The sequence below is a fragment of the Phocoena sinus genome, chromosome 10 (genome assembly GCF_008692025.1).
Source record: "Phocoena sinus isolate mPhoSin1 chromosome 10, mPhoSin1.pri, whole genome shotgun sequence".
NCBI classification, from domain to species: Eukaryota; Metazoa; Chordata; class Mammalia; order Artiodactyla; family Phocoenidae; genus Phocoena; species Phocoena sinus.
In genome coordinates, this window is record NC_045772.1 from 50,984,923 (window position 1) to 51,006,807 (window position 21,885).

General features: G+C 41.8%; 1 protein-coding gene across 2 annotated transcripts in view; it reads right to left on the reverse strand.

The window, feature by feature from the left end:
- Positions 1 to 245: 245 nt before the first annotated feature.
- Positions 246 to 21,885, reverse strand: part of IRAK3 (interleukin 1 receptor associated kinase 3) — a 64,449-nt gene continuing 42,809 nt past the window's right edge. For both annotated transcript variants that reach the window (XM_032644767.1, XM_032644766.1), the window contains exons 6-12: positions 21,549 to 21,613; positions 17,796 to 17,910; positions 16,999 to 17,117; positions 3,973 to 4,171; positions 3,576 to 3,638; positions 3,317 to 3,481; positions 246 to 1,206 (exon numbers count right to left, since the gene is read on the reverse strand). In XM_032644767.1, the coding sequence (XP_032500658.1) occupies positions 682 to 1,206; positions 3,317 to 3,481; positions 3,576 to 3,638; positions 3,973 to 4,171; positions 16,999 to 17,117; positions 17,796 to 17,910; positions 21,549 to 21,613 (1,251 nt within the window). In that variant the 3' untranslated portion in view covers positions 246 to 681. The remainder of the gene's footprint in view (positions 1,207 to 3,316; positions 3,482 to 3,575; positions 3,639 to 3,972; positions 4,172 to 16,998; positions 17,118 to 17,795; positions 17,911 to 21,548; positions 21,614 to 21,885) is intronic.

Sequence of the window (21,885 nt, forward strand, 5' to 3'; positions counted from 1 at the left end):
TGACCAGCCATTTTCTTGGAACAAAAATGACTTGATTAAAATTTCATACATTCTATTCAGGATATAATAGTCTCTATGTAAAAGAAATTGTAATAATAGTCAATATTATATGAGATAAACTATCTTAAGAGTTTAAATACAGAAATACAGATCTTGGGCACGTCATGGCTCATGTTCAGATAGGCAGACTTGACAGGGATGAACAGAAATATACTAAGAGTTGATTGAAATAAGCAAAAAGGCAATTCTTTAAAAAGGTATGGTATCTATTAACATTTACAAGTTAGACGTTTCTGACGACCTTCCCAAGCAAGCTAAACCAAAACAATGGAATCCAACTGAACTGAATGTACTTGGCAGACTGGAGGCTCTGAGGAGTCACGTGGATGCTGAGGGAGAAGACACTGGAATCCACTTCCATTTTGGTAGGTTTTGATTGTTTCGTTTGTCTGAAGTCAGAGTCTACAATCTTAAGTAATTCTGAATGGTTCTAATTTAGTCCAGGTTTGATCATGAGGCAATGATTGTGCTAAAACAAAACTTTAAGCCACTCTGTTCTACAAGTTGGAAGGAATGGAATAGAATTGTTCTGATCATTGATCTGCATTACCCAAATTCACCATCAATCGTCCTCTTGGCGCTACCGATAAAGACAATGTCTTCCCAAGATGAGACCTGTACTCAGGTGCCGCAGCAATACTTGCTTTCTTCTTTATCTTCTGGTGAAACTGAAGCCTTTTTGGACTGTTCACATTCATTCCAGGAAAATTCAGAGGAACAGCTAGCCTCCACTGGCATGCTCCTGTAGGAATGCCCTGGAACTTCTGCAGAAGGGTCCATATTCACACCAGAGGCCCCCAAATCCTGGGATGGAGCTGCATGCTTTGGAGACAAACTTTCTTCACAAGCGGAACTGGGCACATTGCTAGGGTCCTCATTCCTCCCGCTCCCTGTCTTTCTGTCAAAGCCCAGGAATGTAACCTCAGACTGGCTGCATTCAAAGGGAGTTTTCTGAGTCGCTCTCCCTTTTCTCCAACCTTTATCAGGAGGCAGCGATGGATTATTCTGGTTTTCATCATCTTCCACTGGAATACTTGGTACATTATCGAAGAACAGAGGAGAAGGACTCCTGAAGGACTTCAAGGATGTGGGAGGATCTTCCGCAAAATACAAGCTGGCTTGAGTACTTTCAAGAACAGTTAGGACCTGATTAACCAAGAAGCCAACACACATTGGGTGAAGTCTGAATAACCTCTCCTTTTACCTTTTTTTTCTGTCTACCTATTAAGGAATATTCTCTTATTTTCATGAAATAAATTCAACTATAGAATTTGAAATGCAAAGAAATTAAAGATTAGCTAAACTCCTTCATGTTAATAAATTAAGTGACTTGAAGCAAAGTAGAAAAGAAATTGATTATCAAGAGACCTGACTTTATGCCTAGATTTGCCACCAACTACTTTGTGACCTTGGATGAATCTCTTATCATTTTTTACTTCAGCCTTAATATGTGGAGGATTGGAAGGGGTCAGGGGATGGTGAACCCAATCTATAGTTCTCAAATGCCAGACTACCTAGGGAAGCTTTCTTATAAAACAGATCCCTTAGCCCCAACCTAAAGATGGTCATTCAAAAAATATGGACATGGGGCTTCCCTGGTGGCGCAGTGGTTGAGAGTCCGCCTGCCGATGCAGGGGACACGGGTTCGTGCCCCGGTCCGTGAAGATCCCACATGCCGCGGAGCGGGCTCGCTGAGCCTGTGCGTCCGGAGCCTGTGCTCTGCAATGGGAGAGGCCACAACAGTGAGAGGCCTGCGTACTGCAAAATAAAAAAAAAAAAAAAAAAAAAAAAATATGGACATGGGGGCCCAGGGATCTGTATTTTACAAGCTTTGCATATGCAGCTGAATTGAGAACCATTAACCTGATATAAAATAACATACATTTACACACACACGTAATTTAAAGAATACAGAGAGCTTTATAATTTACAAAGTGTTTTCACACACTTCACCTCATTTAACCTGCACAAACATTAACATCCTCACTTTATAGATGAAAAGGCTGAGGCTCAGAAAAGGGAATCACTATCGCTAGCCAGTAAGGAGCAGACCTGTTGCCTGACCCCACGTCTTCCGGCTCCCAATTTCATGTTCCCTCCACTATATATCTCAAAGCTCCTTTCCGGGCCCAAGACTGCAGGTCGCACAGCTCTTACTTGTGGTGTCAGGCCTAGAACACAGCTCTCCTGACTCCCAGGCCAATGGTCTTTATATTCTGATTATGTCAACTCCTTGTTTAAAACCCTTCCATGGCTCTACAATAGACTTAGGATGGAATCCAAATTCCTAGAATGGAATTCATGTCCCTCGATCACCTGGAACCTCCTATTATTTTAAACACGTCCAGCTTTTGCTCTCCACCATCCCACTTCCATGGTGCTAGACAATCTGCAGTCTTGGTGCCAAGGAATCCACTGCACCTCTGAGCCTTTGCAGGTGTAGATTCTCTCCCTGGAATGTCCTCCCATCTTTAATACCTAAATCCAACCTGTTCTTCAGATCATAGCTCAGCTATCGCCTCCATCAAGAAGCTTCCTTGACTTCATAGGCTGGGACGTATTCTGACTCTACGCTCCCATCTATCATTGCGCTTATCTTCTGGTACCGAAACTTCATGTTTATAGATCTGACTCTCCCTTTGAACTGTGAGCTGAAGGGCAGCAATTCAGTATCTTGATCACTGTTGTATCACCAGCACCTAGTCCAAAGTCTGGTACGTGCAAAGCAGGTACTAAATATTTGTTTATTGTAAACAAATAAATGTCTAGATGATTAAATTGATGGACAGATGAGTAAATTTAAAAATCAATAAGGGAAATACATGATGCATTTTTTAAAAAATTTGGCCACACCACGCAGCATGTGGAATCTTAGTTCCCCAACCAGGGTTTGAACCCAGGCCCTGGCAGTGAAAGCGCTGAGTCCTAACCACTGGACCACCAGGGAATTCCCGTATGCTTCATTCTTAATGGACCAGATCTCTTCACGAACGTTGAATAAAATATTCTCTCCAAATTAGTCACATGTCTTTTCATTAAATTTTTTGTGGCTGCCCTGGTCCCACCCAGTAATACCCTCTTTCAGAGTACCAAACGATGTGACTTTCTGATCTGGAAAAGTTATCTATTAGGTGAGAATTCTCTGTTGAGAGCTGCATTTGTCTCATTGATATTCACATAGATACACAATTTATCTAATTTAGATTTTCCATGGTTCCATGGACTCAGTTTTTAATAAAACCACGGGTATACGTACTTCATCCATCGAGGGTCTTAATTTTGCCCGTGTTGCAGCACACTGGCCTGCCAAAGAGAACAGCTTGGCGGAAAAATTCCGAGGACAGGGATGTACTTTCTTATCTAGAAATGAGATACATGAATCGAGGCCTCTCTTCTCCAGCAATTCTATAAGGAGATCCCTCTAGGAAGAAAAGGAGACAAACTCATCACTGAGAGCTCAGAATCTATCCGGAAAGTGACCAAGAAATGGGCACAGAGATGAAGACAATTCTTACCAGCTGGATATGCTTTGGCTCATCTAACACCACTTTACAACCTGTCAGAACTTCCATTATTACCTACAAGGAACATATAGAAAGTCAGCTACATAACATTAATATTATACACATAGTAATAATTACTAAATTATTATAAATATTATTAAAATATTACAAATATTAAATATATACACATAATTAGTCGTGACTATTAACCTCAATGCTGAATACAGTTCATTCTAATTAATGAATTTACATTTCATTACTTGATTGATTACACAAAATTAATGTATAAGACAATGAGTAACAGAAAATCAATAGGTCTAAAAGCTAAAGCCTTTAAAATAATTCTTGGAATTTAGTGTATTCTTGGCAACAAACTCTTCTACTTTGTTAACTGGTAGTTGGTACTTACAATTCCAAAGCTGTAGACGTCTGTTTTAACAGAAAGCTTGCCCTGTCTGATGTACTCTTCTGGCATGTACCACAAATGCTTACTGCTGCTGCTGGTCATGCTTAGGACAGAGCTCTGAGGTTCTAGGTGGGGTCGGATGTGTGCCATGGCAAAATCAGTTAGTTTGGGTTGAAACTGATCATCCAGAAGTATGTTCGCACTGAAATTGTGATCAAGGGCAAACAAGACAAACACATCATAAAGGTATTTCGAAAACAGGACACGCTTACCATTATATCTGATCAATTCCAAGTAAAGCCGTATGTTATTTTCCATGAACTTTTTAAAGGACATTTTCTCATTTTTCTTAAAGTATAAATCCAAGTGTTGTATAAAACCTAAACCAAAATCCTGACCTAGGAACAGCAGGCATTTCAAATTTACAGGCACGTATATGGAGTTGGTGGATAAGGCTGATGCTTTGTCAACAGGAGAAACTAAAGTTAACCAAAGCAGCTTTCCTTGTGTTCTTCTTACATGCATGTAATGAGACCATTAACTGAGTTTTAATCAGATTATAATTAAGTGTCTGATGTGCACAGGGCTGTGTTGTGGAATGCTCGGCTTAGAGCTGCTTCTCTGCAGTCATTTGAGGAATCTTTGGTAGCCCCTGCCTTCCCAATAACACTATTCCGTTGTTCCACCTCTATGGATTTTTTGTCTTTGAGTCTTTTTTAAAATATAAATATCTGCAGAGGCAAAGGCAAAGTGCTCAGAGTCAGTTTTAGCTGCTTGGCACATAAACACCTCAATAGTCACTTAACATCTTAGCTGAGAATAAGCAGCAGATTCTTTTATCTCTGAAGGGTGGTCTTAGCAGGGGTGGGAAATGATAAGCTTTTCACAGGGCACACACCTGGGAGCAAGTCCCAGCTCTGCCTCTTCCTGGCTCTGTGACTGCCGGTGGGTTACATCACCCTGTAAGCCTCAATGTCATCTTTCCTCACATGTGAAATGAGGAAAAAAATAGAACTCACAGGACTGATATGGGGCATATAAATAGCCTGGCGTACAGTAATGCTCAATACCGGTAGCTGAGATGAAGATTAGCAACCCCTCATAAGACAGCAGATGGATATTGATAAAAGAAGCGGGTGGATCGTGAGAAAGCCATCTACTTTTCCACTTTACTTAGGGCTTTCTAGAGCTTGCTTTTCATCCCCTGAAACCAAAGCTTCCACCAGTAGGCCTGCCCATCCAAAATGCCACATGGGATATTTGTAGTAAAAGTGGTAATAGCTATAGGATACGAAGAAGAAATTCTTAGTCTAGAACAAATATTGGATCTTATGAAAGTTCTAGAAATTCTTGCTGTCTCTATACAAGTAGGCCCACAGGCAGACCCTAGTTCTAAGGTCTGAACTACAGGTCTTATTATGATTCAGAGTATTGAGTCCTAGTTCTATTTAGAGGACTTGATGCTAATGTCTCGAGAATTCTAGTCCAGACTTTGTCTAGGACTGAGTTGACAACAGACAAAATGATGGGACTCCCCAAGGCCCTTTAAGGATAGAGAAAGGTGTGCTCTAAACTTTATTTCACTCTCCCTCCTCTAAAGGTGGCAGGAGAGTTTCAAGGTCCAAAGAGCCCACCTTGTCCATAAGCTGAGGGCCTTTACCTGTTGCGTGATCCTTGTACCTACAAGGAGAAAGTCAGAGAAGGCCTGGCTCTCTAGACTTGTGTCAGTAAGCACAGTCCTCATTATTCTCCTTGCCTGGTCTTTTCTCCCCCAGATATTTCAAACCTGGCAGTTTCTGAGGTCAGATGGGGTCTCACACAGCACCATCTATGTTACTCCTTACCTGGTCTTCCACTTTCTCAGCTGGAGAACAGTGGTAGCTATCCTGAACCTCTGAATATGAGGAATACATTAGAGCCAGATCCTACCTTCAACCCAGCCCTAGATAAGAACAGACATTTAGCTCTTAATGACTTCTTCCATAGGTGTACACTTCACTTGTTCAGATCAAGGCAGGGGCTTCCAGAGATGCCCTGATCATTTCAGTGTCCCGGGGTATTTAATGCAGGAGTTTGCCAGGTGTGCCAGGAGGTGAGGTGGGCAGAGAGTTTCATTAACTCTCATTACCAGGACCCAAGCTTCTGCCCCCCTGCCCTACCACTGCCCCCCACCCCGCTTTATTTCAGCATAAGAGGAGGACAGCAAAGATCTGAATGCCAGATCTTCAAGGTCAAACATCTCACCCTCTTCTTCCTTCACCCTAGCCTTGAAGATGGTATAAAACCATAACTTAAAAGAGAATGCAAAAAGCTGAACTGGTGAAACAGAATCCCTGAAGAATAGGTCTTTTCTAAGTACAAAAGGAAGAAAAGAAACACCACCACTCATAATCTAATCCATTTATTTGATCCTCAGAAAAACTGGGGAAGTTTTCAGCAACTGGTGACTCATGCTTCTGTAAGAGTCAGGCAGAGGTGAGCTGGGTAACCACAGCATTACACAGCGTTACACAATAAAGGACTTTGGGTTACACAGAGGACTTTGGGTCAGTGAGAAGCCATCAATAAGAATGTGAAATTGTTCCAGGGCACTGCATTTACACTTTGAATAATGAAAGTGTAAAGACAAATCGTTTACCAGCAGACTTTAGTGTACAACATAAATTTTGAGTCCAGTGATTTACTCTGTTCTAAATAAAGGTTAATGGTAGCTGAGGAAGAAGGATGTTCTCTTTTAGGAAAGTGGGAACTGCAAAAGGCCCTTCAACAATCAATTGTACCTGAATTCTTTCCCCTCCTTCAACCTCAAATAGAATGTTCAAACATAAGGTGCCTTCAGCTACCTTGCAGGTCAACTGAATGCATTCACCCTACAGGAGTAAAAACAGACTAACAAAACAAAGACAACATAAAATAACTAAAATCATGTAACAACAGAACGCAACAAGCAGATGAGAAACATCCAATGGCCCACGCCTTCAATTTAGTGCTTCTACCACCTATTTCTTCTCTTCTCTCCCACAAGGCTACTTACTGTAGCAGAGAGACCACCACCTCTCTAGATAACTCTTCTAGCAGAAGGACTAGTAGTGGTACATTAAGGTGATGGGGAAAATCCCACACAAAGTGGTGAATTTGTATTCTGATTCTGGGGATGTTACTTCATCTCTCTATTGCTAGGGGTCTCTAGGACAACTCTTTTTGGGTACCTTCGGCTCACGCTGTCTCCTAATTTAAAGCTGAAGCCCTTGGGCCTTAAATAGAAAGCAAGATGATACACCTAGATTGTAACGCAGGATCTGAATTTAAGTGCAAATATGTTTGACATGTAAGCGCATGACTGGTTTTTAAAAATCTGTATCTATATTTTGATTTTAGGGGGAGTTGTTTGTGCTCTGTAGCCCAGTCCCTGGATACCTGGCAACTCTCAGGAAAAGTCTAGACTTCACTTAATTGGCCCCAGAGATAGAGAGCACCCAACTGGCTCTCCATGACAGCCTGAGGCAACAGGACAGCTTGCTGTCTGTGTCACTGCTGTTGCAACACTAAGACACCCCTCACCAGATGAGGGAAGACCCAGTTTCTCCGACAACCTGCAGATTACTGGAAAAAGGCATACACACCCTCTCCCACTTCAGCATGCAGTGTATCTGGCCTCAAATGATGCGAAGCTGAAACCCTTAATGCCCCTCTTGGATTATACAGCTTTCCCTTTCTTTCCCATTGACCTAGGCAGCACTCAGAGACAGTATTATGGCTTGTTCTTGCTTTATTGGTGTCTTGTGAGTCCTAGGCCCAGACGATAAGGGGTCTTCCTCCTTTAAATGTGAAATTTCGTCTCTGACCAAACTAGCACAACTTCCCTGAGCCTCAACTTCCTTGTAGGTAAAAAGATCTGATGATGCTTACCTCACAGGATTGTTACAAGGACTAAATGAGAAAACATAAGCAGAGTGCCTGATGCACAGGGAGAGCCTCGAAACATGCTTTCAAGGATGTAGTCTGGCCACTGTCCAGCCTATACCCACCACCTTACCTTAAAATCCTACAGAACTTGGTTAGGTGTCTCTAGAAGTTCAAGGACACCAATTTGATGTAACAAAGGTACAGAGGGTTGCAGGATAGCCCTGGAGATCTGAACACCCTTGGGTTAATCAGTTTCCAGGCATCAGCTGTGTTTCAAAATAGTTCCAGAGAACTTCTGGAAGAACCTGACTAAACTAATATTCCCAGATATTTTAAGACCATGGAGAGAAAAATATACATACTGTTTGGTATGTATGTGCACATGCATGTATGTATTCCTGTATATAAATAAATGAACACTGGGGTTTAGAGACAATATTGGTAAATAAAATTAATAGGGAAAATTTTAATTTACGTAATATTTGTTTTGGTATTCCTTAGAAAAAATGAACATATTTGGATATTTTAGAAGAAGGCGGGCACCAGGGGGGAAATAGGAAAAATCTGAAGAAAAAGAATTGCTATATCTAAAATGTCTCTGAAAAACAAAAGTAGGTTTTTTTTTTGGCGGGGGAGCGGGGTGACATCAGACAGGGAGGAGACTGGTTAATTAAACCATCAATCAAACAAACATTTGCATTCCCTGCATTTTCGGTCCCTGCGGAACGCTGAGCTGGAGTCCAGTGGCCTCGCCCCACACATCAGGTCTTGCGGTAAAGGCAGGAGGAGCTTGGGCCCATGGGCAAGGGTGACACAGTCACAATGAAGGAGCCCATGTGTGGCTGCCCACCCTCCTTCCCAACTACTCAGTCTTTCTAGTCCCTCACAAAGGAAATTCCCTACATACTTACTAGGCCATATATATTTGATCAATGTCCATTTTTTAAAAATTCATTTTTAAGCAGATGGCTTCTTCCTTCCTTTCTTTCCTAGACCACCTCCCTTGTATGAAAGACTGTTTCACTTGGCAGGAGACACACAGCCATACCATAAGAGAACATGATCTTGTAGGAAACATTAGAAATGTTCCCCAAGATTATCTCCTCACTTTGGCAACATTAACAAGAATGAATGTCTGGGATGAAAAATGCCGGGGGTAAAATGCATTTCAATTTAAAATCATTCATAAATGTGAAAACAGTTAAGCTCGCTAAGGAATAAGATGGAAATAACAAGAAGGTTTACTGCCTTCAGATGCTTTTATGTGATCCCGTAATTCAAACACTTCTTCGTCTTCCCCAATAAAAATGTGAGGGTCTTTCGCCAAGAACAGAGACTTCAACTCTTTAGGATTCTTTTCTTTCAATCCTTTTCCTCCTCAAATTCCACCATCTGGAAATGGATTTTGTTTTTATAACATTCTCTTTGCAGAGTTCAAATTACTAAGACATTTTGAGGGTAACTAAACCAGCAGACTTCTTGAAAATACCTTTGAAATGTGGTCTCGGCTTCATCCTTGGTGTTCTGCAGCTGTGTCCTTGACAGTGTCTTCCTTCAAAGACCATTTCATTTACTCTCCCTCTCTGCTTGCACAAGGCAAAGATTCCGAATGCAGACCACCAGGCCTAATCTCCCCCCACAAAGTCGGCCGCCTGCTGCCGTTTTCACTAGGAGTCCAAGGTCAACATTTCCAAATTTGCACGTACTAATTATGTTCTCCTCTCCTGTCCCATCTCCCTGCCTCTGCTGATGAACCCGACATGCTCCCAGGAGTCCCAGCTAGAAAGGCTTAATTACCTAATAAGAGCATGACTGTTGGACCCACACAAGCGTGGAACCCACCTCCTCAACCCATCTACAGATATGTGACTGAGGCAGGTTACTAACCTCTGGAAGTCTCAGCTTTCTCCTCTGTCAAACCAACGAACTTGATAAGACCAAACGATGCGTAAACTCAGTCCCCTGGCTTTCACTGAGCTCCCTAATACGTCTGCTGCAGCCTATCAGCCACGCTGAAGGTACTGACACTTAGCAGTGCAGTCAGGATAGACTGGGCTTACTGCTGTCTGGGGGCCTTCTTTATGCTGCTCCCCTTACCTGCAAAGTACTCCCTCCCACTTATTGTCATCCAAATCCACTATGCGGCTTGATTCACCTCCTCCATGGAGTTTCCACTCGACTGCTCTGAACTCCAGCGGCCCTCCTTTCTCCAAGTTCCTACTGTACACCCTGCCCTCTTCGATTTGGCACTCCCTCCGAGACCAGCTTCTGCTGTTTACAGAAGCATAATGCTGAATCTATAGAAGATACCAAGTAAACATCTGATCATCTAATCAGTTTGTAAATTAAGAGAATTTGAAACCATAAGCAGCCTTAGACCACTGGGCATAGGGCAGGTATGTGGCCCAAATGTGGCCAAAACATCCTCCCACGTTCTTGGCAGACATCACTAACTGAGTTCAGAGCCACCCACCCCAGATTCCCTTTCGACAAGGCACACGGGAAGTCATTACCAACCAATCAAAGATGGAATGTGAGACGAAACAGATTTGTCAGCGCTGCTAAAAGTATAACCACTTGTTTTCAGATGAGGTAAATGAGGCCCAGCTGGTTGAAATGACTCATTCTATGCAAAACAGCTTACACTAAAGCCTAGCCCTCCTACTTCCCTGTCCGGTGTCCTCTCGATTCACTATAGTTAACTGAAAGAAACATCTCTTGATTCAGCTATTCGTAAAAGATCAAGAAACTGTTGATTACAAGGCAGAAAGGAAATTAATTTTATCCCTTCTTCTCTTTAGTTGTATATAGATCATTCCGGTGCCAAAATAACGGCTAATGGGCGAGTCACATTTTGGTGCAGCGCAGAGGAAGTTCTAATAATTAGAGCTGCACCCAAATAGAGGTCTAACAATGTGCTGTGCAGGGGTCCAAGGACAGGTCAGATGAGATACCTGAGTCTCCATTAGGTGGGAGGAACTAAACTCACTGCCAAACCCTGGGCTGTGCTTCACAGAGATAATCTTATTTCATCCTCACAACCCTGGGAAGAAGTACAGTGGCTCTAGTTCCACATAAGGAGACTGAGCCTCAAGGAATTGAGTCATTTACCCACGGTCCCACCGCTGGAAAGTAGTAAAGCTGGCGTTTGTACTGAGACCTGGGAGACCCCAAAGGCCACACCCTTAGGCAGTGACAAGAGACAGGGGCAGCAATGAGATCACTGGGGTGGGTGCTGGAAAGGGGGAGGTACAGGGAAAAGACTGGGGAGGGGCGTTTCTGGAAAACAGGCAAGTCAGAACTCTCCCTAACCTGCTCTAGGGTGAGCAGGTGTCTGGAGGTGCCTCCTGAAACATATCTGAGCTCACCCTCACTCGGAAACTGATCAGGGGAAAGCTTGGCCAAGATCTAAGAAAATGTGGTGTCATGTCATTCTCCAGCCACAACCCCTAGATTTGTGAGTACAGAGCACAGTACAAAAACAAGCAGGTGAAATGGCACAGAATTTGAAAGCAAGAAGAGGTCCAACTCGAGATTATCCCACTTGGCTCTGATGTACAAGTGAGAAAACTGTGGCCTGAGAGTGGGGGGCAGGGCCTGGACTCGAACCCAGACTTCCTGTGCTCTTTCCACGTCACCCCCGTGACAGCGTTTCATGTTTCCCAGACAGAAGGTGCTGCTCGTACTTTGGGCACCAGGCTGCTGAAGGATAACCTTACAATCTTCATTTTTTAAACTATTTTTAAAACAACGAAGGTGTGAGATGATCAAGCTTCTTTGCAGACAGAATTAATTACAGAGAATGAAAAGAAATTTTGGGATATCATTCAGCAACTAGAGACTCCTTCTTGAAATTTCTGATTCCCTGGTTTGAGATAGAACGGTCTGATGCTGAGTTATTATGTTTCTAATAAATTTTATTTTTATTATAAGAGTAGACATAATCCTTAAATAAGAATTTAATGTCCAGTAGAAGTAAAAAATAAGCCATTAAATGAAAAGCCATAGTCTCTCCATCTAATTAAAGCCTTATTGATATTTTGGTATGCTCCACTTTTAATCTTTTTTTTTAATTCCTGAAGTTGTAGTTCTACAAGGTTATAATTGTGTACTGCTTACTATTTCAATTTGGCTTTTTGCACTGTCTCTTTATGTACACTGTATGTTATTGCATACTATTAAAAACAATATTTAATAATGTCAAATGATGTACGATAAACCTTCGGTGAGTCATCAGTCTGAGGCCCAAGTGCAGAAAAGAAAAGAAAGGTTTTCCATTTCTCACTTCAACAAAAACAGAGCCCTGACTTACTCACAGAAAAGGTCACTGTTTTAACACATACTGAGATGTCCTTTTTTGAGCCAATTATCAGGGCTGTGCCATAAAATGACATCTCTTCAAGAAGCTGCCTTTCCTCGCAAAGAATTAGAAAATTAATACGACAAAGGCCGAATAGTAGGGATTTCAGACGTCCCTGAAAGCACAAGGCTGTACACAGTGGGACCAAGAATCGGGGAGGCCCAAGTTTAAAACGGAGTAAAGGATTCATTTAAAAGAGATTCAGCAAGCGGGAAGAGATACGGGAACATATGTATAAGTATAACTGATTCACTTTGTTATAAAGCAGAAACTAACACACCATTGTAAAGCAATTATATAACCCAATAAAGATGTTAAAAAAAATAAAAATAAAAGAGATTCAGGAGGGTGATCTAGGTCAGCCAATTCACGTTTGGTCAAGACTGCAGGGGACTGAATGTCATTACCATCTGACAGATGTTCAGTGCCCTGAATGAAATGAGCTGGTCTCATTCCAGTTCCTAGAGAACAGGTGTGCACATCACCAAAGGAACGGGGGAAAGTCTACTGTTATAGTTGGCACTAATTAACAACTTTGCCGGCAGCCTCAGCAGAAAGGCCAAGAGTTCCGTGGCCGTGGAGGGGGCTGAATTGCTCTGAACAGACGGGGACACACTGATGAACCCTTGTGAAACCACAATTCTCAAATCAATGCCCAGAGCCCCAGAATTCCACACCTTGACACATGACTGGGTGGGTGTAATCTATAGACGGTTATGGTTGAGCCCTTGAACCCTCTGGAAAACCCAGAAAGGCAACAATCTGCAGCAGCCCCTTCACCAACAAAAAATAAAATACGCGGCTAGCTTCACTTCCAGCTCAATCCTGCCTCTTCCATGAAATTCTACCTTTCTCCGATCAGATCTCTTTTGCTACTCGTATCAATATTACCTGCTGAGCACTCTGTGTTATTTAAGTGATTTTATAGCTCAGCACATCCAGACAAACACCTGGGATACTGGTCTGAAAGATATAGCCTCCTTTTAAATTGTGAGACCACCTAAGAGACTTCAGAACCTTTCTGTTCCCACCTATACCCCAGAGAGAAGAAGCCTCAGAGTCCCTTGTAAGAGCCTAGCTTATCAAACCCAGGTCCTCAGCCTAGGAAGTGTTCAAAGCTCCATCCAGCCCTCTCCCCACAGTTTTCCTTATTTTTCTCCAGTCTTAGCTTTCATTATTCTCCAATCTCATCCTTTCCTCTCCAATCAACCAACTTGTCTTTTTTTTTTTTAAGTGTTTATTTATTTATTTGGCTGTGCCGGTGTTAGTTGCGGCATGCGAGATCTTTAGTTGTGGCACGTGGGATCTAGTTCCCTGACCAGGGATCAAACCCAGGTCCCCTGCATTGGGAGTGCGGAGTCTTGGCCAATGGACCACCAGGGAAGTCCCTCAACTAACTTGTCTTGATTTCATTATACACCCAGCATTTCTTTACTCTGTTCCCTTGAATAAATTATGCCTCCACCAGGAATATTCTCTTCCCTTCTTTCAACCAATCCACTGACAATGACCATTTCCTCAAAGATTTGGCTTGGAACTACCTAATTAGAATTAGCCTTCTCAGACCAACCACACATTAGGCATATATAGTGTCACACCATATATTTTCTGTGTTTTCACTATCGATCTGATCACCAGGTTGAAGCTTCCAGGTCAAGACTACGATGGTCAATGTCTTCCCCCAACTGTGGTCTAAGACAATGCTCTGCACACAGCAGATGTTCCATAAATATTTGTGAACTAAAATGAATGTGATTTGCAAAATGTTCAATAAACATGTGCTAACACAGAAAAGATTTTTATTAAAAGAGAACTTAGTTTGTAGGTCCACTTTTCAAACGCAATAAATTGATGATAGAGGTAAGGGCTATGGACTGAATGTGTCCCCCCTTAATTCCTATGTTGAAATCCTAACCCTCAATGTGACGGTATTAGGAGGTGGGGCCTTTGGGAGGTGATTAGGTCATAACGGCTCCCCTCATGAATGGGATTAGTGCCCTCATAAAAGAGACCCCAGAGAGACCCCTCACACCTTCCACCAGAGAAAAGACGGCCACTGTGAGCTCTCACGGGACACAGAATCGGCCAGGGCCATGATCTTGGATTTCCCAGCCTCCAGAACTATGAGAAATAAATGTGTACTGTGTATAAGCCACTCAATTTACAGTATTTCTGTTACAGCAGCCCAAACGGACCAAGACAATAAGTAAAAGGGTGATAAGTAAAAAGGCTGACCGGCCAGAATATCTCTTAGCCTCCGCCTCTGCTACTCCTACCGCTTCTTGACCATTATAACAGGAGCCACCATTTAGTGAGTGCATCCTCTTTGCCAAGCACCGGAAAGACTTTCTGCCATTTAACCCTAAGGGGTAGAAGCTATTATTCTCTTATTAGCACTTCGCAGAGGAAAAAACCTGAGGCGTAGAGGAGTCAAGCAGTTGGCTCAGAATCGCATTTTAAAGCCAGCTTCTTAAACCAGAGCTCTCTGATTTAAACAATTGTGGATAATGAACTAAGAGGACAGGATGGCAAGAAGGTGGGGAGGAAAGTACAAGAAAAAGAAAATCATTTGGTCACATTTTGCAGAGTGCCGTGCAGCCGACTTCCTCCCTAACTGTGGCGGCTGCAGTGGTGTGGCCCCATCCTTCCTTCCCGATCCAGGGAGGCACTCGGTCCCCAACAGGCAGGCGTGGCTGCTGAGGGCTCCCAGCTGAGCCCCAACCTGGGAATTGCTAGTGGGAGAAGGGAGCTGCCTCACCCCAATACAGCCCCACTCAGGGCTGGCTGGATGCAGGGATGACAAAACCCAAGCACCTTGCCTCATTTGGGGATAGTTTCTAAGGGCCACCCCAACTTCAGCAGTGCCCGTGGCATCTGCCGAGGCCTCTACTTCCATATCCCAGCGCAGCTTCTCCAACCGCCCAATTCTGTCTTCCTCCTCCTTCCCTTACTTTTGTTATTCCCGAGAGCATTCTCAAAAAATTCCCCTGCAGGCAAATCTCTGCCTCTGAGCCTACTTCCTGGGAACTTGCCTGAAGACACTTGCCAATCACGAGAAAGCAGAAATGAGGGTCACAGCCTGTGCTCCGACCTAAAAGCAGGAGAGGCGTGCTGGAGGGGCACATGCAAATCTCCCTGCCCACTGTCAGCTGTGGGAAAGCCTTGTGACTCAGGCAGAGCCGGGATCCTGATGTTCCCTTTGCTCTGGTCGGTGGCCTTCCCTGTCCCCCTCTCCCATCAAGTACCAGGACCTCCACACTGTCTCCCTTCTCATCCCTCTTTCCTATCAAGCTCTGCTTTCAGGAAAGGAGGTAATGAATCAGTCACACAAAAGGAAAATGTTTAAAATTAATGGATTACTTCATGGGATTAAAAATAAGTTCAGGGCTTCCCTAGTGGCACAGTGGTTGACAGTCCGCCTGCCGATGCAGGGGACACGGGTTCGTGCCCCGGTCCGGGAAGATCCCACATGCCGCGGAGCAGCTGGGCCCGTGAGCCATGGCCGCTGAGCCTGCGCGTCCGGAGCCTGTTCTCCGCAACGGGAGAGGCCGCAACAGTGAGAGGCTCGCGTACCAAAAAAAAAAAAAAAAGTTCAAGCCACTTTAAACCAAAGAAAGAATATGTATAGCAAAATTCCAGGTATTTATTTATCTATCTACCCAGTTAGAACATATATTTAAGCACCTACAGTGCTGAGCTGGCTGAGAGCTGAGTGGAAGAGGGAGGTTCCACCGACCGCTGAGACTTTCACTGTCCATCTCTGTCCCGGGCCCCATGAGGGCACACAAATTTTACACTGATTCCACGGGCAGTTGATGAACTGCCACACTGCGACAGGAGCAGACGCCTACGGGTTGTGTCCCCTCCACCCCAGCCCCACCACTCCCGCAGGACAAAACAAAATCTAGAGTCTTTTTATACGAAATTCACTGCACCAGAAAAACAAAGTAAGCAATCAGTTCCTCTCCGGTTCAACTTGAAGGCGCACTTAAAGCTTTTCCCAAGATACTAGGTGATGGTTCACAAGAGGCAGAGGCTTTTAAATTCAGTCTCCTCTGCTATTCAGCAAAGGTGTATTTACCTACTTTGAGGCAGGTTCATGATGAAGGGCACACAGGAAAAATGCACAGCGGGGTGCGGTGGGGGGGTTTGCTACAGGGCATACTCTGTCTGAATCATCCTTTACGTCTGCTGAAGAAGAAAAAAGACGGAAGATGTTGCTTCTAATCTTCTCACGTGTCTCAAAAATGAACACTGGGATTGTCGCTCAGCTTGTCACAGGTGAGTACCTACAGCTAGGAGGCAGCGGGCTCAGCGGCATGGCAGGAGGCTGGAGACTCAAGGAGGAAGGATTTTAAATTGCCCATCACTACTGTCATCTTGTGAGGAGTCCCTGTATAAGCCACTTAACCTTTCCTGAGACCTCAGTTTCTTTTTTTAAAGAAGTGAGATGAATACAGGTTCATTTCACAGTTTGCTGTGAGGTATAATTAATAAAATACACAAAACTGTCTATCCTACACTGTTCATTAATAATTCCCAAAGATAATACAAACTCTCCGATTGGCAATACAAGTGCAGCCTTTAAAATTAGGTAGACATGTTTTCGTTAAAAGGAAAGATTTTTAAATACTTCAGTGAGATTTCTTAACACGTTACACACACACCAGGGAAACTACAGACAGAAGATAGGGTGAAGTCCGACTCATCCATGATGATGAAAGGGGCCTTCAGCTGTAACCTACAGCTCTGGGATAATTTACCTTGATATACTGCCACAGATGACGGAGCACGGTTCCGTGTTGTGCAAGTACTGAACGGCTTTGGTTGTTCCTATTAATATACTGATTCGAATGTGCCAAGAGAGTGGGGCTGCGTCACCCTGAAAAGACAACAGTAGTTGGCTTGGTTGTATTTTCTGAGTAAAAACCAATGAACGCTAATGAGGAGGTGGCGAGAGGGGGTAAATGAACATTGTAGTTTACCGTAACTTATTTTTAATTCAAAATAGGTTTCCCTCTACTACCAACGCTGGTTCTAGGCCCATTTATAGGCAATGGAAATACCCAATAATTTTAATATTATCTTAATTGAAATATGGCTAATAAGATGTTGAAGAGTTCACGAAACAAGATTTTAAAATTACTGTGGCACAACAGACAACAGTGTGGGTAACTGAAAATAATCCGTTTTTATTCTCATCTTAATTGAAATTTAATCAATTTGGAATCAGTTTTTAAAACGTATCTTTCAGAAACATCACAAAAGAGAAACCACAGCATTTATTCAACCTCGTTCCTTCTCTTTGAGGTGTCTATCACTTTTATGTCTATCCTTTGTACTGAATGGTACTTTGCGTAAAGTTATGCAAATAAAAATTATCTGAGAAATAAGGGTAGTTGATGTAAACTCATTTGAGACATGGTATCAATGAGGAGTAAGGACCCAGCAACTCTCCTGGCCACCATGTTGCACAACACACAATAGCTCAAGTATTTCAGCAGCTGCCTCAGGGCTTTAGAGGGTCAGAGTATCAGGCAGAGTAATAGATGTAACTTACTACACACTGTAATCTGTCAAAAAGTGATCCATTTCTCATATACGGATAAACCAGGCAAAACTTCTCACTCTCTGTAAAATATGCAGCCAACTCCAATATGTTTGGATGTTGGAACCTTGAAACAAAAGATTTTTTAAATCCATCAAACTGTTTATTCAAATAGGAAATGAATAACACTGTTTTGGGGATGGTAGGGTGGGTTGGGGAATAGGTATAAAGCAGAATATAAATTTGGCCAAGAGAGAAGGAATTTCAATGGACACATGATACAGATTTGCCTTCCAAATTGGTCTAAAGCGTTCTGACAGATATTAGCCAATATCCAAATATAAGACAGACATCTTAAGAAAGTAAAGAGCTCTTAAGATTTGGGGTTTGGGGAACTTTACAACAAATAGAAAACAATATTTGATATTAACTTATTTTTATCAACATGAAACCCAATATAACTTATTTATTAAAGATAATACAACTGAAATTATCCATTTCATTGCTTCAGGTATACATGTGTAACTAAAATCACCAAAATAGAAGAGTTCGGAAGACTGTTTTCATTCATCCATTTACTGAATGCTACCATGTCAAGTGCTGTACTAGGCCCCAGTCACACAGTTAAGAGACATCCAGTGCCTTCAGAAAGCTTGTATTGTTACCTGAAATCCATGTGACTAGTAAAGTTTGATGCTGAAAAACACATCACTGATTTTTAAATCCCAGAATTCTGTGTCAGTATCGTATATATTTTTCAGGTTCTTTTTTAAAAAAACTCTATTTCTTGAGGGCATGTGTCATCACTGTGAAAACCAATGGAACCCAGTAACAGCTATGAAATATAAAACATGTGAAATTCACCACACATACCGTGAACTCAGCTCAATTCAACAATTATTTATGGCACACCTCCTATGTCTTAGGCATGCCCGGTGATATTAAAATAAATAAAGCTATTTTTCCATAAATGGTGTTATATATAAAACCCTATCATAGGGCTGCCCTGGTGGCGCAGTGGTTGAGAGTCCGCCTGCTGATGCAGGGGACACGGGTTCCTGCCCCGGTCCGGGAGGATCCCACATGCCGTGGAGCGGCTGGGCGCCCGTGAGCCATGGCCACTGAGCCTGAGCGTCCGGAGCCTGTGCTCCGCAAAGGGAGAGGCCACAGCAGTGAGAGGCCCACATACCGCAAAAAAAAAAAAATCCTATTACACATTTCTTCAGTAGCAAAACTTACCTATAAAACACACGTGTGTGTGTGCATGTGTGTCTGTGTGTGTGTGTGTATATATATATATACCTCCCTTCTGAGTCCCTCTATTCCTTCTTCCTCAAGAAAGGCAATGTGTGTGTGTGCGTAAGTATACATACATAAACACATAATACAATCCCTTAAGTAGTTCCCTTAATATTAAACAAAAAAAACTCATCCTCAGGTCTCAGCTTAGACATTACTTTTTCCAAGACACCTACTCTGCTGCCCACCGGCCTCCCCAAATTAGCATTTCCTCCTCCCTCAGTGCTCTGTACTTGCTTGTCTTATTATTTAACTTACTGAAATTGCCTGTTTGCCTGTGCACTTCTCCCCTAAACCCACTCCAGACAGTATGTTCTATGAGGAGAAGCCTGCCTCTGACCTATTTACTAGCAAGTGTCTGAGAAGAGGGAGATTGAGTATGATTCAGGAAATAAACTGGATCTTGTTAAAAAAAAAAAAAGTACGCTCTGCCTCAGTTTCCTCATCTGCAAAATGGGGATAATAGCAGGACTCACCTCACAGGATTGTTGTGAGGATTACAGAATTAATACATGTGAAGTACCTGGTATAGGGCCTAAAACTAAAGAAATATTAGCAATATAAATGATAATGATGGCACACCAGGAATATTCAATGTCATAGAGTTGTTAATTCTCTCTAAAGTAATACATAAATGCGTCAGCAGAATAAATCCAAATGGATCAGATATACAAATGTAAAAAATGAAAATATAAAAGCACTTGGAAAAAATGGCATAATTATTTTAAAACCTCTCAGTGGGGAAGGCCTTTTAAACGATAATATAAAACCCAGAATCCATAAGAGAAAGTATAGATTAAATTCAACTACATGAAAACTGTTTTCACAGGGCCAAAACTAGAATAAGCAAAGACAAATGAAAATGTGGTAAAAAATTATTTGTATCTTGTAACATAAAAATAGGGCTAATTTTCTCTAATATATAAAATGCTCTTACAAACCATTAAGAAAAAACCCAACAGCCTAATAAAAAAATGGGCAAAAAACATTAACAGATATTTCATGGAAAAGGAAATACATCTCAATATATGAAAAGATTCATTCATCATAGAAAAAGAAATTTAAACTACACTGAGAAACCATTTCCACTTAGCACATCAGAAAAATCTAAAAGAATAAACGCTATGTTATCAAGAATATGGGGAACCAGGCACTCTAACGTATGACTGGTATAAGTGTAAATCCATATAGCTTCTACTGGAGGACAATGTGGTAACATGTAACACATACAACCATTTGACCCTATAATTTTATTTATGTGAAGCTTTCTTAGTTTTCTAAGCGATATTAAAACTTAGATAAGTTTTCCAACAGGTCTGAAATAACATATATAAAAGGTTTCTTGTTGTAGCATTTTTTTCTTAAGTAAAAGATTAGGAGAAATCTAAACATCCATCAGTAGGAAACCGGTTGATTACATTACAGCACGGCACACAGTGGAATACTAAAATGAGCAAAGTGAACAATGTATGCATGCTACCTCTTGTGTGAGAAGAGGAAAGTAAGAAAACAAAATACATATATGCTTGCACATAAAATATCTCTGAAAAGATATACAGGAAACTGATAATTCTGTTGCCTTTGGGAAAATCAGCTGGGTGGCTGGATGAGAACAGTGGAAGAAAATCTCTTGGCTTACCCTTTTGCCCTTTTGGAATTTTGAAGTGTCTGAACTTATTATTTATTCATAAGCAAAGAAATAAAGTTTAAATATAAAAACCTTATTACAATTTTGGTTTTAGTTTTTTGTTGACTAAATGATATATTAAGTGTTTATACTTAGCCTCTAACATTTTGATTTCTGGTCCTGGGTATAAACGGAGAAGGATTTAGGAGAATACCTCTCTCCCCCCAATTCATGTATTGGTTTAGAAAACATCTGAGAAGAACATTTTCTGTTTGTAAAGGGTGATGACTGAACTCTATAGGGTTAGGGGCCTTCAGTGAGACAGGTTGCACAGCTGCAGATATGAATATATATGAAAACGAAGTCATTTTAGTTTATCTCCAAGGACTTTCAAGTTCATGAATGAATTCCCAGAAAATAATGTGCACATCGAAAGCACTTGATTTCTTTGCCTAAAACTCTCTTCCAGAAGAGGTTTATATTGATGAAACAGTTTCTTGACTGGAATGTCTCTAAGAAAGGGGGGAAATGGTAAAATATATACAATTCTAAAGTTCTAAGAATTAGTTTACATTCAGTCATGTTAGTCACACATGATTTAACCCATTTCCTTGTGACAGTTTCTTGTTAAAATATGTTCAAGTGAATTATGTAAATGGTCTACTTTAAAATGTATTCCAAGGAATATACTAAAGCAGATGTCAAAATTCTACCCGATGTTCTAACATCCAACCCACATTTATTAAATGCCAACCATGCCAAGTTCTGTGCTGTAGAATCAAAGATGAACAGAGATGAAAACCAGGCACAAGTGGAGAAATCCAAAGCAATATACTCACAGCAGTAAAACTTCAAGCTCAGATAAAAAGCTCTTCCATTGTTTCTTACATTGCTTTTTTTTCTCCTAAATATCATACAGAAACACAAGAAAACAAATAATGAAAGGATCTCTCTATTTCTGGGATTCTTACCTAGGGTCTATAGTCTCCCTGAAATTAGACACTTTATGGCATAAATGCATATGAACATTTTTCTGGGGAGAGGATCCTTAGCTTGCATCAGACTTTCAAAAATCCATTAACCCCAAAACAGATTTCGAACCACTGCTTTTGAATTAGAGGTTTTTTCATGAAATGTATCATACTGCTCTATTTTATATTCAAACCCTTTCACCAT